Raw genomic sequence first — 15,786 nt, 5'->3', positions numbered from 1 at the left:
CTCTACTTCTAAACGGAGCACTACACAAATATGTTTTGCATGTTGAAATGCATAAGCAACCTACCTACAGAATACCACACGAGGAAATATCTGTTTTTAAGAGTGTAGAGAGATTAAGTGACACTTCAACAGCTGCTCTGCAATCCTGCACTTCCATGGTGTTTACTGATGCTCTTGCTGAAAATCTGCAATTTTATCGCATAGATCCAGCATTCAAGTCATTAATGTGATTCGCAAGAGGTCGTATCTGAGACGTGAAGTCTTTGTACTTTCATTCTCTTTGAGCGAGCAAAGCAGTATTTTTAATTCTCGCTGTTACGGGATTGCCGAGAAGGCATTTTCTTTTCTGTTACAGCAGCTTAAATTTCCAGCAGCACAAAAAAGGCCAGATATTTCCTCCAGCACCAAGACATCCCTCCACCAACAGCCTATTATGGAAGAAAAGTGTCTGCCTCATGCTTGCAGCTTGTATTTGTGATTTGTGAGCTCCAAATCCTGGTTTACTTCCAGAATTACACTCAACTTGTATAAACAAGAAGTACCACGAGTGGCAGAACCTACTGATTTCTGTCTCATGCTTGAATTTTCAGGCAGACACTGCAGCTGAGGCTTATTTGACAGCCATTTTTCTGTGTGTATTCTCCAGCGTTTTAGCAAAGGATGTGAAGTTACTAACAGGCCTTAATGGCCTCGTCTAACCTTGGTCACCCTCCCCGAGGCCTGCTCCTGACCCTGCCCATGGGCTGATATCCCGGCCCGGCCTTGGCACAGGGAGCATCCTTTGCGGATCAGGGTTTAAATATTGTCACCCTTAACGCACACTAACCGCTGAGAAGCGGAATTCCCCGATTCCGAGCCCGTTTCTCCCGCGTCCCCGGGGGCAGCCCGGCCGCCCCCACAGCTGACAGGCCGTACGTGAGGAAACACCTTCCCGCCCGTTGCACACGGCCCCGCCCCGTTGCCATGACTACGCGGGAGGGCGGGGCCGCGGCGCCATAGCAACGGGAAGGGGCACGGCGGGGTGCGAGGCCGGGGCATCACGTGGCGCCGCGCCACGCGCCCTCGCCCCTTTCCCTCCCTCCCTCCCCTGCGGCGCCGCGGCACGTGGGACGCGCCCGGCAACGAGCCGCTACCCCGCGGCCCTTGAACCCTCCCGCTACCCGTAGGCGGTGTGACGCTACCCGCCCCCCAGCTGGGACAGCGGTATTGATTGGTCAGAGGAGAGGGGGAGGTGGGGTCCCCGCCGGCGCAGGCGCAGTGGGGTGCGCAGCCTAGCGAGGGAGGCGGCGGCGGCGGCGGGCGGAGGCTTCCGTTGTTGGCGCGCGAGCGGTCGGCGGTTGGGCGCGCGCGCAAGATGGTGAGAGGAGCCCGCGCTGTCTGAGGGGGGGAGGCGGCCGGGCCGGGCCGGGCCGGGCCGGGCCGGGCCGGGCCGGGGGGAACCCCAACGGTCTGTGCGGGCTTGGGGAGGGAGGGTCTTCCTCGCTGAGGCGGGAGAGGGTCCCCTCCGCTGAGGCGGGAGAGGTGTCGTGAGGCCGGTGTCCCCGCGCGGCCGGGCTCGGCGGGCTGGGGAGGGAGTTCTGAGGGGAGAGCAAGTGCCTTCGGAGGAGCGGGGGCGGGTGTCTCCTCAGGGTGAGCCGGTGCCCTTCGGTCTAGGGGTGCTGCCCGCGAAGGTGCCGCCGTGAGAAGCTCCTCAGGCCCTGCCTGACACCCTCCCCCCCCGGGTCCTGCCGTGCTCAACTGCTGCCCCGCTGGCCAAGGGACCTCCTCAGTTGTTTTTCTGCTGGGCGCTGGCAGCCTGTGGGGGGAGAGTGAAGAAACAGCTGTTTTAAAAAGGAAGTTGTGACCCTGCCCTGCCAGCGGCTGTTCGGCAGACGGCTAAATCGGTTTCTGAAAATCTTGAAGCATAATGCCGGTATGAATGGTGGCTGAGGTTAACCAACAGCAACACCCCCCCACCGTGCTGCTTGGCAGGTGTGCCCACTGTCTGTGCAGTCCTCCTGTCTCTTGACTTGACTTTCTTTAGTTTTTATGAAACCAAGCACTGCTGAGCCAGCTTAGCCCTGATAGATGATCTGAATCTGATGTCAACATGTGTTTTGCAGGCACAGCCTTCAACTTAGGGGTTTATGTTTGTGACTGCACAGGTATGAGCAAGAGCACTGCTTACCCTGCAGTGCCTGCTGGAAGATGATAGGAAACTGCTGAGCCCAGAGGACTGGGAGAAATGCTTCCTTCAGCAAAGAGCATTTGATACAGAATATAACTTCAGTTTTGAAATGCAGTCCTGAATTTTGTTGTTGTTGGGGTTTTTTTTGTTATTTTTTTAAGTAGAGACCTCCTGAAATAGTGAGAGTGGGTATTAATGACATTTGTGGATCAGAAGGAGCCAAGAACAATTTAAAGTTTAGGGGAGCAAGCAAAATAACAAAGGCTGTGCACACAGTGCCTGACCTGTCCTTTCACAGCAGAGCCTGATTTCCTCTCCAGCTGTTAAAAGGAAGCAGAGGCACAAGGCTTTGTGCCAGAATTTGGTCAAGGTGGAAGTCTTTTTAGGAGTAACAACAAACATAGGATATTTGCAAGGTGATTTTGGAAGTGGGGAGGGAGAGACAGTGCTCTGCTTTTTGATGAAAATCTTACAAACAAGTCAATGTTGAACACAAGGAGACAGAACTCAGAGTTTAAGTAGTAACTTCTGATTTGTAAGCAGTGATTTGTCTCAGTGAAACAGCTCTTCAGCAGATCTTGGGATAGGTAATCTTGCAACTATTTTTTTTTATTTGAGCAATTTTTTTAAAGAAGTCTTGAAATACAGTTGTTTTGGCACCAAAGCCTTAATGCCTTAGGAATTTACAAATACAATAATGTGAATAAGCTGGAGATGTTAAATAACTTCTTCGTCTAGCTGGCTTGCATCTCTTAATTGTGGTGATAGAGGCTGTGTGGATAAAATATTGCTCAGGAAATGGCAGTGGTTGGCTTGGTACAGTTTAAAAATTGCATGTGTAATGGGAGGTAACCTGCATGGCTGCTTGTGAAATAATCATTTCCTTCCCCATCTTCAGTGTGATGACTAATACGTTATCTGGACATTTCTTCTGAAAACTTGGAGTTAGTAGCATATAAGCACAGGGGGGAAAAGTATGCGTGCTTTTTGATTAAAATGTCTTAAATGCTTTCTGTGTGTGTAAATCTCAAAAGTTCAGGTAGTATTTTTGTGAGTAAAAATAAGCAGTGACCCTTGATTACTGTCTGGGTTCTCCTGAAATACTAGTAGTAGGTCCTAGTCTTTTAAATGCTGAAGTTACTTTAGCCAGTTTACTGCCACTTTAACAGGCTTCCTTCTTTCAGGACTTGTCTTGGCAAATGAACTGTAAAATTTGTTTACTTCTAAGAGCTATGAGAATAATCCCACTTCAGGAATAGCTAATAAAATATTTCTAGTTAACTGTGTGGCTTTGAGGAGGGATATTAAAACAGATAAGTGTTCTGTTACTATGTTTTTAAAAACTGCTTTCATCCATGGTTTTTCTGTTTTATGTAGATGTTCTGAAACTTTGGACAAGCTGCATGCAGTTCCACTTTAGTAGGGTTTATGCGCACACATGTGTGACATGGGGATTTTTTTTTTTTTTTTGTTTACTAGAAAGATTTATTTATCTTTCCCTCCCCTCTGCCATTTCCTTTTTGTAGAGTGAATCTCTGGTGGTTTGTGATGTTGCTGAAGACCTGGTGGAGAAACTGAGAAAATTCCGGTTTCGTAAAGAAACCAACAATGCTGCCATTATAAGTAAGTTAAAAACATGTCTGACAAAAATTGCAAGGTCTTGCAGAAAATCCTATCTCCTCTTTTCCTTCCCATGTAACGTTGCTGCTGTAACAGATAAATGTGAGCCAAGAGGCTGTTTCTTGTATGGACTTCAGTACTTCAAATTCTGTCTGTAATTTTAACAGTAAAGCAGTGCTGTTCTTATGATACAAAACTGCATCTGCTCTTACTATTTATACCTAATTTTGGCTCAGAGTCTACCACTGTTTGTAAAATGATAGTAAAAAATGTCAAGGCACAGTCATTTTGAGTTTGTAAGTTTTGTAGCCTTTAAGTAGGGGAGTTTGACGTTTCTGTCTTTGAAATTTGAGAAGAGTGTATTGCAATGAACAGCGCTTAGACTGTGTGCTTCCCTTCAGTGATTTTGTGAAGTCATGGGATAGACTGAAGAAGCAGAATGGAAGCACAAGGAATATGTTTGTTGGGGTAATGTTAAAAAGCCTCATACGTGCATTGCATTAATCGATTGAAAAATAACATTGATCTATGTTTTATTTTGATTTATAGTGAAAATCGACAAGGATAAGCAGTTGGTGGTACTGGATGAGGAGCATGAGGTTTGTTAAATGAATTGTAAATAAGAATATCTTCAGCCTGCAATGTATTGTTGTCTCTAAGGTACTGCCTTAGTTTCAAATTGTTATCAAACTCTTAATCTAATTTGGGTCATGAGCTTATTTAAATGCATGGTCACTGCATGTAAAGCACAGCACTATTAATAGTGGAACTATGCAGAAGCAATTGAGTTGCCTAATTAATTGCACAAAAAAGTTATTTTAAAGCTGTTATGATACAACTGTGTAAAAAGCATCTTTGGCACCTGCTGGCTTTTTGAAGAGATTTCTGCTGTGTTTCCACGTAGGTTTGCATATTTGGCTCTGAGCTGATCTGCCATCAATTAGAAGCTAGGATTGCTAATCCTCTGCAGACTCTAACTTTGATAGGTGGCATAATAAGGTCAGCCCAGCATGTAGTATTTCTTAATGGTACATAGGGCAAAATTAAATCCTTCCCAGGGATTTGAGCATTAACCGTAGCTCTTATTCCCTAGAATGTAGAAGTTAATGTAATATCTGAATAGAATAGGGACTCTTTTTTTTTTTTTTTTTTGCTTGCTCAAGGAGGAAGGACTGAATTTTTCAAAAGCACCATTTGCGTAGCTGATTTTAACAGATACTTTTTTGGTGTGTGCTTGCTTTCTTCTGTTTAGCACTAGAGTTAGAAAAGCATGGTAGCTGCTAGCATATCCAACTAGAGCCAAAAATGTTTTCTAAACTCATTATGCTTAAAATAGGGATGATTATTCATGCTAACATTAATTCTGTGTTTAGTCATAGGAATCTATTGGCACACAGGTTTTCCTAAACCGCTCTAGTAATTTGAGTGAGAGATCATTATCAGTTCAACCATAGATGTACATCTAACTTACAGCTATTTCACTGTTCCATTATTCTGCTTTAGCCTTCATAGTATACCTTCAAGTGCAAGATCATTTGTTCAAATATTGCTTGTGTTTAATGTTACCAGGGTATTTCTCCCGATGAGCTAAAAGATGAGCTGCCTGAGAGACAACCTCGATATCCTTCTTGTGCTGCTGGCATTTGCTCTTACTCCTGGAAGCTGTTCAAAATGTTCAAAGTTGGACTTCACCTTTTTAGGCCAATACTTGCCTGTAGTGCAACTTTACTGACCCTTTATTTGTGACATAACCTAGGGATCAGTTCTTATGATGCACTGAACAGTTGTCCCACTTGTTGAAACAATTTGGAATGTTCCATTTGTTGACACATTTAAGCCTTTCCTGAGATTTTATTTCCTTTTAGACTATATAATGTTTGGGGAAGTAAAGCAAAGCCACGCTGCTTTTAATGTAAAGAAGTGAGTAAAATGTACCAGTTTTATATGTGGCTACTTCTAAATATAGAAGAGTGCCTGTGTAACTTAGGATCTGTTTTGGTACTCTCTCAGTGTGTGGCCCTTGCTGTTTTGCTGCAGTTATTGATTCTGGGAGTGCTGCAGGCATGTGATCTAGGGAAGAATCCTTGTATTAAAAAAAAAAAAAAAAAAAGAGGGTCAAGTAAATTATTCTTTAACTAGATGAAATAAGAGGGATACTTAAGTTACAAGTGAAGAAAATATCTGCCTCCATTATCTGCAAAAGCTGGTTGGCACTGTTCTGCATGCCATTGTGAATCTTTTCTTTCATGACCATAGTACAGTAGGAGGCTGTAAAGCAAGAGTACTAGCTAAAACTTGAGTTCAAATTCAGCAAGACACCTGAAACAATGAAATGCTTAGTCTGCAAAGAAAGAATTTGGCTTTCATTAAGCCAGAAACACATTAGTGGGTGTGGGAAATCTTTTTACGAAGCTAGGAGAGGAATATTTGCAATGAAAGGGTGATTTTTAGCTCTGATGTGAAACAGTAATACAGAGACAGCCCTCACACTCATGGTAGAGGTTGGTAAAGACAGGCAGGGTCAGTTCTGAAAGTCAAGCATGGAAGTGAAAACAGGAGAACAGTGAGAGTACTTACCAAATTAAAGCACCTTCTAGAATGCAAGACTTAATTTGTGCCTGCATCAAGCTCTGATAACTGAGGATTATATCCTAATAAAATCACTGATTTCTTAGTTTCTTTAACCTCAGAAAAAACATTTATTGTGTATAGTTACAAGTATCAGCATGATGATGGAAGAGTTTCTTATCCATTGTGCTTTATCTTCTCCAGTCCAGTTGGTGAGTGAATATTGCGAATGGTAGCTACTATGGGCTGTAAATATGGGAATGTTCTTTGCTCTGGAAGATAAAATGAGTGCTTAATGCTCGAATAGTGGTTCAGATGCTTAAGGCTAGATTTGCTTATGCCACTGCTGGAAGCAAGGCACTATAAAGTTATGGCATTATCTGGAGACCTTCTTTGGCAGAGAGGAATCTCTAGAGTATTAGCTCCATCCTCACCGTCAGCTGGTGACAAGTGTAAATGCTTCCATCTGCCCAGATCTACCTGGTGGCTGGAGGTTTTCACTGCCTTTGTGGTTCACATTTAGGGCACTTAGGATGTGTGATAGAAGAGATTCTTTCTTTCCCATTTCTGAAGGCTGAACAGAAGTGTTTGTTTCCTGCATAGCTGGCCAAAAGGTGTGTCTTTCTAAATGTGCCTGCCCACTGCGTTTTCAGGGGTGTGCTCAGCAACACCCTCCTGTAAAGGAAAAGAGCCTAGCCTGGAGCACTCTGCATCTATTCATGTAGGCTTAACCTAATGGGTTTCCTGTCACTCTCTCCTCAAATCTTGGGCAATCCTCAAAATATGACCAGACAAGGCTCAGGAAATGAGTGAGGAGAGGGCTGGAAGATACAACCTCTGTTCCTGAGGGTTTCTCTTCACCTCTGTCTATCTTGCTATTTGGATGTTAGTGACTGGGTGGGAGGAAGTTCCTCTCCTTCTCAGAAGGGCATCGGAACCCATGTCTACCCGTGAAAGGAACAGGACTCTGTAAAAGGGTTAAGATGGGATTTGAGAGGAGGGTTTTCCAGGGGGCCTGTGTGCGATGGACAGCAACAGAGGATTTCTCCAAACAGTGCTGTGATGTGAAGGTCTAAAGGGCTGTCACAATTATGAGTGAAAAGGAGGAAAAGAGGGCTCCATAACCCAGATCTGGGCAGGTGAAAGTGCTGGGTGAACAGATTATGTTCGAGGAGAAAGACTGTAATCTTAGATCATCCCATGTTTATATAGAGCAGCAGCTTCCTCTGTGTCACAGCAACCCTCAACATAAACATACCTGTGCAGGGAACTGTGTAATTTTAGTAGAAGCCAAGTAGCCTGTGACTTGATTTGGACTTACAGAGCTGAATTGCTCCTGTGGCTTCCATCTGTGTTCTGAATTGTAATAGGGTAGCTTGCTGGTATTACTGGATTATCCTTGTTATCCTCTAGAAGAAGATAAACTGATTGCATTGTTTTACCCTTCATTACTCAGAACTAGAATAACTAGGTAGGTAAAAGAGTTTAGCAGCTAGTGAGCATATTCTTCTGTAGTTACTGGAGAATCTTTGTATGAATGTTCTGGGTGTTACTTCTGAAGGATAGATATTTTGTGAGTTAGAACAGCAGTAAGAAACTTCCTGGCAGACCCTGAAATAGCAAAGCAGGCAGACTTGTAGTACTTCATAGGAAAAGAGAGCTTAGACAATGGTTTTTATGGGTGGCAAGATTTAAAATACGCTAATATCTAGAAACTTCTAAACAAGCAACTTCTAAAGAAAAACCTTTTTTTTTTTTTTTTTTTTGAGGTTCTCCATTTCAAAAAAATTTCTGCAAATACAAGTTAGTGGTTAAACTGATACTGGAGTCAGAAACGATGAACCATTAATTGGGACTCTAAACAGCAGTTAACTTCAACTGTGACTGAAGTTGCTCTGTGTTTGGGAGTGGGGTGGGGGAGAGGAGTCATCTTGAGCTACCAGTTCAGTTGGGGGATTTGGGGAGAGATTAGGGGAAAGAACAACAAATTCAAACTGCCTTTGTTAGTTCTCAGTTTGGCTCCAGCTCAAAGGCATATGCTATAAAGATCTGTGTAACTAGCAAAAACATGGGAATCTTCCAGAAATAGCAAGAGGGTGAAGAATTGAATGTAGTGTAATCAGCATGCTACTGTAGTGGCAGGAGCTACTGCTTTGTTGGCTGTGATTCAAGTTTGACTGCTGCAATGTTTGATGTTAGCTCTAAGCAGAAATACAGGTGCGTGTTGAGACCACCAATTCAACCTGCACAACTATTACTTCTGGAAATGCTTTTCAAGTACTAGATATGAAAGTAAGAGCAAGGATGATAATGTATATAAAGAAATAGGTCACTTTTCTGAATGGAGACTTCAGCTTTCAGTTTGGATTCTTTTCAAAAATAAGATTATTTTTTTTTAGTGTTGCAGTCAAAATAACTAAACAAACCCTTTTTTTTCCCACAAAACTACAGGATGTAAGCCTGAACAGCAGATGATGTATGCTGGAAGCAAGAATAAGCTTGTACAGACAGCTGAACTCACTAAGGTATAACTGACTAGTTGAAATAACTGTCTCCCCCTTAAATGCAGGTTGCAGAAGCTGTTTTGTGTCTTGCTTGAAGGGTGTTATGAGACTTTGTAATTACAGTGAACAGATTCTGTTTTAGGAAGACTGAAGAGAGGAGTATTATGTGGGGATTTTCTGGAGTACAGGAAGAACAATGTTCTCTAAAACTAAAACATCCATTGGACATCTTTACTTTGGGAATGAATTTATTGATGGGAAGAATAGACTGAAGTCTTAGTATGGTATGGAGTGGACTAGTTTTGCAGCATGGTTTATGGGGTTGTGTGCTTGCAGAACATAGCCTTCAGAATAAGTAACATATGTGCCAAGTGATGAACAATTCTAAATCTTCCTGTGTTTGCTTCCTCCAGTACTGAGACCAGAAGAAATCACTGCATTTGCTAGGCCTAGGTATACATATATATTGGGGAAAAAAAGAAAAAAGCCACCTAATTGTCATTTGGAGATATTTGAAATATCTGCTTAATTGGCGCCTAGACTTCTTAAAGGTTTAGTTTCAACCAGTAAAGCTAAATAGAATCAGTGGTCACTTCAGGTTTTTCATACGATGTGAAGTGACTTCATCATTCCTCAACAGCACCGTTCCCTTTTGGCCTTCCTTATTCTCACTGAGTACTTTAACATCCCAGTAAAAATGTATGTTGGGCCAATAAGAGAACTGTGAACTTCTACCTCTTCTAGCTGTACCTCGTAAGAAAGGACCTCTCTGTTTTAGATTAGACGTCAGGTTGACAGGAGTAAATAGGAGGGAAGCAGAAGATAAGATGATGGAAGCAATCGGTACAGCCCCGAGAAATCTTTTTTTAGGTCTGTTGAAATTGCATCTTAGAGGCCTGAGAACTCTAGCATCTTTGATAGAAAAGAATTCCTTGAGGAGGAAGGCAGTTTTCAGTGAGTGAGAAGGAAGAGTTGATGAGAAGCAGGTGAAAGCCTGGGGACTAGCTGTATTGGAGTTACTATCACCTGTCAAGTGGGAGAAATTCAGTCTTGAAAGGCTTTTGAATGAAAGCCTAGGAGTGGATGTAGAGGTCCATGATCATCTTCCTTCTGAAGGTGGAGAAGATATCCTGTCTCCAGTTAGGATTGCTTGCTTGCTCTTCAAATGTGCTTTATTCTTGCCACTCACTGAGCTATGTTCCATTTTAGCTCGTGCTGTGACTTCCTCCTGGTGTGATTTCTGCATGTGACTCAACTGCATCCTCTTATTTTTTCAGTGGCTTGCATATGAGCTTGGCTTCTGTTAAGCTGTTCTGTTCTTACAACACTGAATTTTTGGTTTCCCCCCATCTTTTACTTAAAAAAAAAAAAAAAAAAATCAGTATTAGTTGATAGTAGTAGATCAGTGTCTAAATACAAGAAGCAGTGTCCAGAGCCCACTCCAGTAGAGATGGGAAGTGAGGAAGAAAAGATACAAAACTTGAATTGTTTCCTGAAGATTAACATGGTAAAATGGCTGAGGGCAGGACTAAAGAGGAAGTTCATTCCAAACAGCAGGTTCACTGAGAAGCTTTGTTTTGTGAGTGTTACAAAATCCTATTCGCTCTCTTGGCCTGAGCATGCTTTTTGCAGCTATGTACTGCATACCATTAGAAGGTAACTGATTTAGTGTTGATACAGCTTTATTTTCAGTGTTGTCAGAATAGTAACAGCAGTCTCCAGTTAAAATACTTGTTTTCATTGCCTAGAACACATCTGAAGGCCTATGGATTTGTAAAATTTACTTACTTGACTCTTCTGAAAAGATGATCAATTTGTGGGCATCTCAAAATTAACTTAGCCTCTCTTCCAGGGTATTAAAAAAAAACAAACCAAAAAACAAACCAAAAACCAAACCCAAACCAGTTACTTGTCTATATGGAAAGAGTATATTGGTGTCTTTGGTCTTGTTTTCTGCTTCAAGGCTATGTTAAAGGTTTGTTTAAGACTTCCACAAAGCTTTGGGTTGGTGGTTTTGGGGTGGCTTTTTTCAAGTTTTCTATTTCAAGGTATCCCAGGCTTGTTTCTTACAGGGAAAACAGTGTGCTACTAGATACTATGGATTTATTTTAGTTCAGAGAAGGAATAACTGTGTCTTGGGCTGAGCAAAATTCCTGAACTTTGGGGTTAATTCAGCCCAGAGGTTAAATTAATTTGTATTCTTCAAATAGACAATCTTCTTGCTGAGATAATGCATATGGGATGGTGCCATTTCAGAGTAACTTCAAAATGCAGTACATGTGCTAGTCTCACATATTCTTAAAGGAGAAGAATGAAGTCTAGAAATAGGAATTACGGGATTCTTGTTCAAAGAATAAGAACTTCTTAAGAAGTTCAAAGAACTTCTTGTTCAAGTGGCGAAGTAATATTCTTTGCCACTTAGTCTTATTTTGCACTGATGTTACTTTAGAATATTAACCGATCCTTTCAAGAAAGCACATGAAAACTCTAGGCTGGCTACTGATTTATTATGGCTCAAACAACTTGTGTGGAAAGGTATTGATTGCATTGTATGCTTATCCCTTTCAATTACCATCACCTCAAGAATTTATGCAATGCAATTTTGTTTAGGTATTTGAAATAAGAAATACAGAAGACCTAACTGAAGAATGGCTGCGTGAGAAACTGGGCTTCTTCCATTAAGAAAACCTCTGTAATAAGTATTTATGTACCATCCTGATAATACTGGAACCAGACATGAATACTTACATCTAAAAAATGCACTGTATTTACATCTGTCTCCTGCAGTATATCTTTTGTGCAAAGTTTGTGCAAAGAATAGCAGGTCTGTCTCCTTGAAGTAACAAATCTTTGCAGGTGTTTCCTTATTTGTACCTGTTAAAAGGGAATATTCCTCTGCAGGGACTCCTTTTGCACTCTTGTGACTAATATTTCTATAACTAAAATAGTTCAGTTCTGGATTTATAGCTATCTACAAACATAATTTGGAAGCTGACGCTAACTTTTTCTGAGCTACAAATGCATCCTTATGACATATACTAGCCATTTATATGCAGAAATTGTGTATGGTCACTTACTTCTCAGACTTTTTGACTTAATGTCTTCTCAATTTTGAAAACTACTCCCTGGAAGCATTTAATATTAAAAAGACAAAATCCTCGTACAGCAAATCCATCCATTTATCTTTCTATCGAGTCCATGTGAACTTTCTTCAATTCTTGGAACTAATTTTTGTCATTCCAGTAATTCCTCAGTTGACTGAGTCAATCTTACTAAATTTCAGGGCAAAGCTTTGACTGTCCAGTTCTTATGCTAATATAGTCTTACAGGAACTAGGTGATAACTAAGGGCTGAATTACAACTCTGGTTACTCTTGTACCAGATGTCTTGCATATATAACTTACTACACTGTTAAGAAGTTTACCTCTGCTCATTTCCTGTTATACAAACACCTGTTAATACTGTGTGCCTTTAATTTGTTAGCTTTAAAATGACTTGAGAATTTTACACTGCCACTTATTACAAATTTGGTAAAAACTTTGTTAAAGAATCCAAGTAACATTTTTTCCTAGTGCCTAGTGTTGCAGTTGACATCTGTAAAGAAAAAAAAAGCTAACCTCATTATCTTTGAAATTCCAGTCATCTACTCCATTTGTAGGAGTCAGGAGGTTAAAGATTTTCGTGATAATGAATGATTTATATCTCTTTTGTTATAAAAGTTGGCCGCACATAGCTTTTGAGTACTTTAATTACAGTCTCTACCTTTCTTAACTGCTTGTTGGTCAAAATTACATTCCAGATAAAGCTTTTGCATAAGTGATAATTTGATTTTCATTTACTTACGGTTCATCTCTTTGAAACAGCAAATATTCTAATGTGAAAATAGTATTTAACTTTTATAAATGACCAGTCTTTTTACAGGTCTGTTTTATATTCAATAGAGTAGTTGTCTGATATGGGACATGTTCAGCCCATGCAGTGGCAAAAGGAGTACTCATGTGACAGTATCTCACTATCTTGCTCATGAGTGTTTGTTGTGCTACTGAAGAAGTATCTGCGTAAGAGCAGCTTCCTGTTGATAATGTACCTTAAAATACAGCTGCCCTAACAAATCTGTTTGGTGAGAAGGAATGCAGTGTTAAATTTGGAGGCCAGTATTTCATGCTGTGAAACCTTTGCTGAAAGAAGGTTTATTTTTCATTTGTAAACATATGTTGTGTTAGTGTTAAAACACTAATTCCTCTAAGATCACAAGGAATTCATTTGCAAAGGTCTTCAGTGTTCGTAAATCTCTTCTTAGTTTGATGTTACTGCTCATTTATTTGTATACAAATCTGACTTGAGAGGAGCTTTTCAAAATACATGTTAGAATGATCCAATTAAATTGATCTTTCAGTGCGGGAAAGAAATGCTTGTAAATTAAAATTAAATTTCTGTGTTAACGTAGTGAACTGGAAAAACAATTTTATTTCCCTGGACAAAAAAATGTTGATTATGAAACTGTTGCTTGATCATTCTGTACTACAGATCAATAAAAACAATGTCTGTTGTTACAAACATTGTATAAATAAGACTTTAGCTTAAAGAATAGTGTCATTCTAAGCATCAGTCTGGAAACAGCAAGGATCTCATTTTGTTGGCATTGTGCTAAAGGTAAGGCATGTCAAAGTACGGTGTGGGTGAGAGGGAAGCTGCCACTTGTAATGTTCAGGTTGATTTGCAGTGGGGAAAACTGGATTAATAATCTTTATTAATAATCTTAATAATAATCTTGTACACTGGTGGGCTGCCAGCATCCAACTGCTGGTTGCACAGGTCTTGACAAAAGTAACTGTAAAAGGGGCCTGTTTCTCTTGGGAGGAGAAGGGAGGAGCTGCTGCAGTCAAATGATTGAATTTGATTCTTCATCTCTGGATCACTCCACCTTCTGCCAAGAAAATATTGCTACTTACGGCTGTATTTTCAGTCTGAGTTCTTTCACTTCGGATGTTCTTGTTGCCTCCGGTTAAGGACTTTCTGCCTTGGGTGCTGCCCCTCAAATCTTGTGGAAAGCAGACAAATCCTGATGAGAGTGTTAAAGCCCACTTTCTTGTGAAAGGTGATGTTGGTGCTGCTCAGGCCACCAGTATTATTCTTCAAACAGTCTTGCTTGGTAGCTCTACCTCCTTCCCTTCTCTGAGCTGTGGAAGTGAGGACGCAGCTGCAGGTACTTGGAGAAGGAGTGTGCAGAGGATGTTTGCTGTTCTAGGCTTGTTTGTGGTTTCCTTGTTTTTAATGCAGTGTTTTGACACAACTGTCTGCTGCTTACTGTCCTAGGCTCTTGAGATACAGGTAGTGCTAATACTTGATTAAACAAAGACATTAATTATGTCAAAATCTTTCCTGCACAGATAATACTTGTTTTCATAACATACTTTTCCCACTTTATTTTTAGAACTGTATTTTCCATACTGCTTCCCCTGAACATCAGTGGGAGGCAGGTGTGTCCATGTTCAGAAGGCCAGTATGTTCTGACTGTGCTTTACTAGTGAGTTGCCCATCTGTAATCATACATTTGTCTTGAATTTTCAGATCTCTAAAGAGGGTTCAGACTAAAGGACAACATAAATTAACTAATGCCACCTATGGGAGCCTTTGTAGCTAAAGGTCTGAGAGTCAGCATTTTCCATTGTGAGCTCCTATTTTTCAGGAGTTAGTAAGTTGGCCATAAAATCCTTGGCCTCGAGTTAAAGTAAAAGGTCTCTCAAAGGGAGACTTCTGCCACAACCTGGTTTGCTTTAAATATTGAATAGATGGCTGGGATACAGCTCTTGTAATCCTATTAATTGATGGTAAGCTGAATTAAAGCATGAGTTTGCATGTCAGCCCATAAAATGGACTTGTATTGTTTGAATATTTTTAACAAAAAAAAAAATTAAATGCTGGTATTTGATGGTTTAAGTGTGTTTCTAGTATCATGAATGCTGTTTTGATCTATCAAAGGAGGCAATAATGTGGGTGTTGACACCTTTTCACTTCTCCAAAGGAGCATCTTATGCATTTGTACCAAGATCCCATTTTTGTATCTTTAACTGTAAAATAGCTGTCCAGAAACAATGTTAAACTGGTAACAGGGGTCTGAATCAAACATGCAAAAGCAAGAGTTCAATTCCTTGCTTTAGTGTGTTCAAAGAAGAAATGCCATGCAATGGGGTTTTTTTTGATACATACACTAGTAACTGTGAAATGGAGGTGTGATGGGACATAAGAAGGGGTGCAGTGAAACTCTTGCTTTTGTTATGTGATCCAGACTCGATGTGATTTGTGTACTGTGAGATGTCAGGGTTGGCACCAGTGCTGTGGGTGGTAAAAGGTGCGAGAGGTTCACAGCCAGTTTTGAGAATTTGGCAATTCCATGAAAATATCAGTAACCAGTACAACTTCCATATGCTGTTTAGTCTCTGCTAGTTCACATTGCATGTTTACTTTAAACCAAATCTTTTTTGCTAAGCATGGTGCTTGTATTGGTTTCAATAAAATGTTTAATTAAGAGGTTCTGTTGCCCTGTTTTAATTGCAAAGTAGCACATCTAGCATGTGTGTCTGATGGGAGAAGCTGTTAATACTAGGTATGACCTTTCTCCTTTTCTCACCTTCCTGGAGTTTGCTTTGGACTTGTAGTGTGGTCTTCAGTCTTGAATGTGCTCCCTCACTTGCTCGTCTACCTAAAATAATTCCTCTTTCCCTCTGTTGTGGAGGGTGGCAGCAAGGGAGAGGAGAGGACAGCATCTGATGGAGCACTGCGGGATAACTGCCATCCTCCTCCACTGCTTTGCACCTTTGTGTCACAAAACTCAGCGTGTGTACTTGTGAGCTGCAAGACAGCGTGGGGGCTCGATTTCATTCTGAAATGCCACTTAGACTTCCATGTTTCACCTCTCCCACAAGG

At 41.1% G+C, this 15,786-nt stretch overlaps 1 protein-coding gene across 1 annotated transcript; it reads left to right on the top strand.

Moving 5' to 3' along the window:
- The first annotated feature begins 1,259 nt into the window (after nt 1-1,259).
- GMFB (glia maturation factor beta) lies at nt 1,260-15,388 on the top strand. Its single transcript, XM_030034504.2, has 7 exons — nt 1,260-1,357; nt 3,694-3,790; nt 4,337-4,386; nt 5,357-5,406; nt 6,485-6,567; nt 8,807-8,880; nt 11,470-15,388. The coding sequence occupies exons 1-7, from the start codon at nt 1,355-1,357 to the stop codon at nt 11,539-11,541; spliced, it is 429 nt and encodes a 142-aa protein (XP_029890364.1). The 5' UTR covers nt 1,260-1,354; the 3' UTR covers nt 11,542-15,388.
- Nucleotides 15,389-15,786: the final 398 nt, after the last annotated feature.

Source organism: Aquila chrysaetos, chromosome 2 (genome assembly GCF_900496995.4).
Source record: "Aquila chrysaetos chrysaetos chromosome 2, bAquChr1.4, whole genome shotgun sequence".
NCBI lineage: Eukaryota > Metazoa > Chordata > Aves > Accipitriformes > Accipitridae > Aquila > Aquila chrysaetos.
The sequence above is the reverse complement of the archived record's forward strand: the minus strand, read 5'-3'. Positions and strand labels throughout refer to the sequence as shown.

Coding starts and splice junctions, on each gene's coding strand:
- GMFB (XM_030034504.2), top strand. Junction 3,791..4,336: donor CAACAATGCTGCCATTATAA/GTAAGTTAAAAA, acceptor TTTGATTTATAG/TGAAAATCGACAAGGATAAG. Junction 5,407..6,484: donor CTGCCTGAGAGACAACCTCG/ATATCCTTCTTG, acceptor CTCAGAAAAAAC/ATTTATTGTGTATAGTTACA.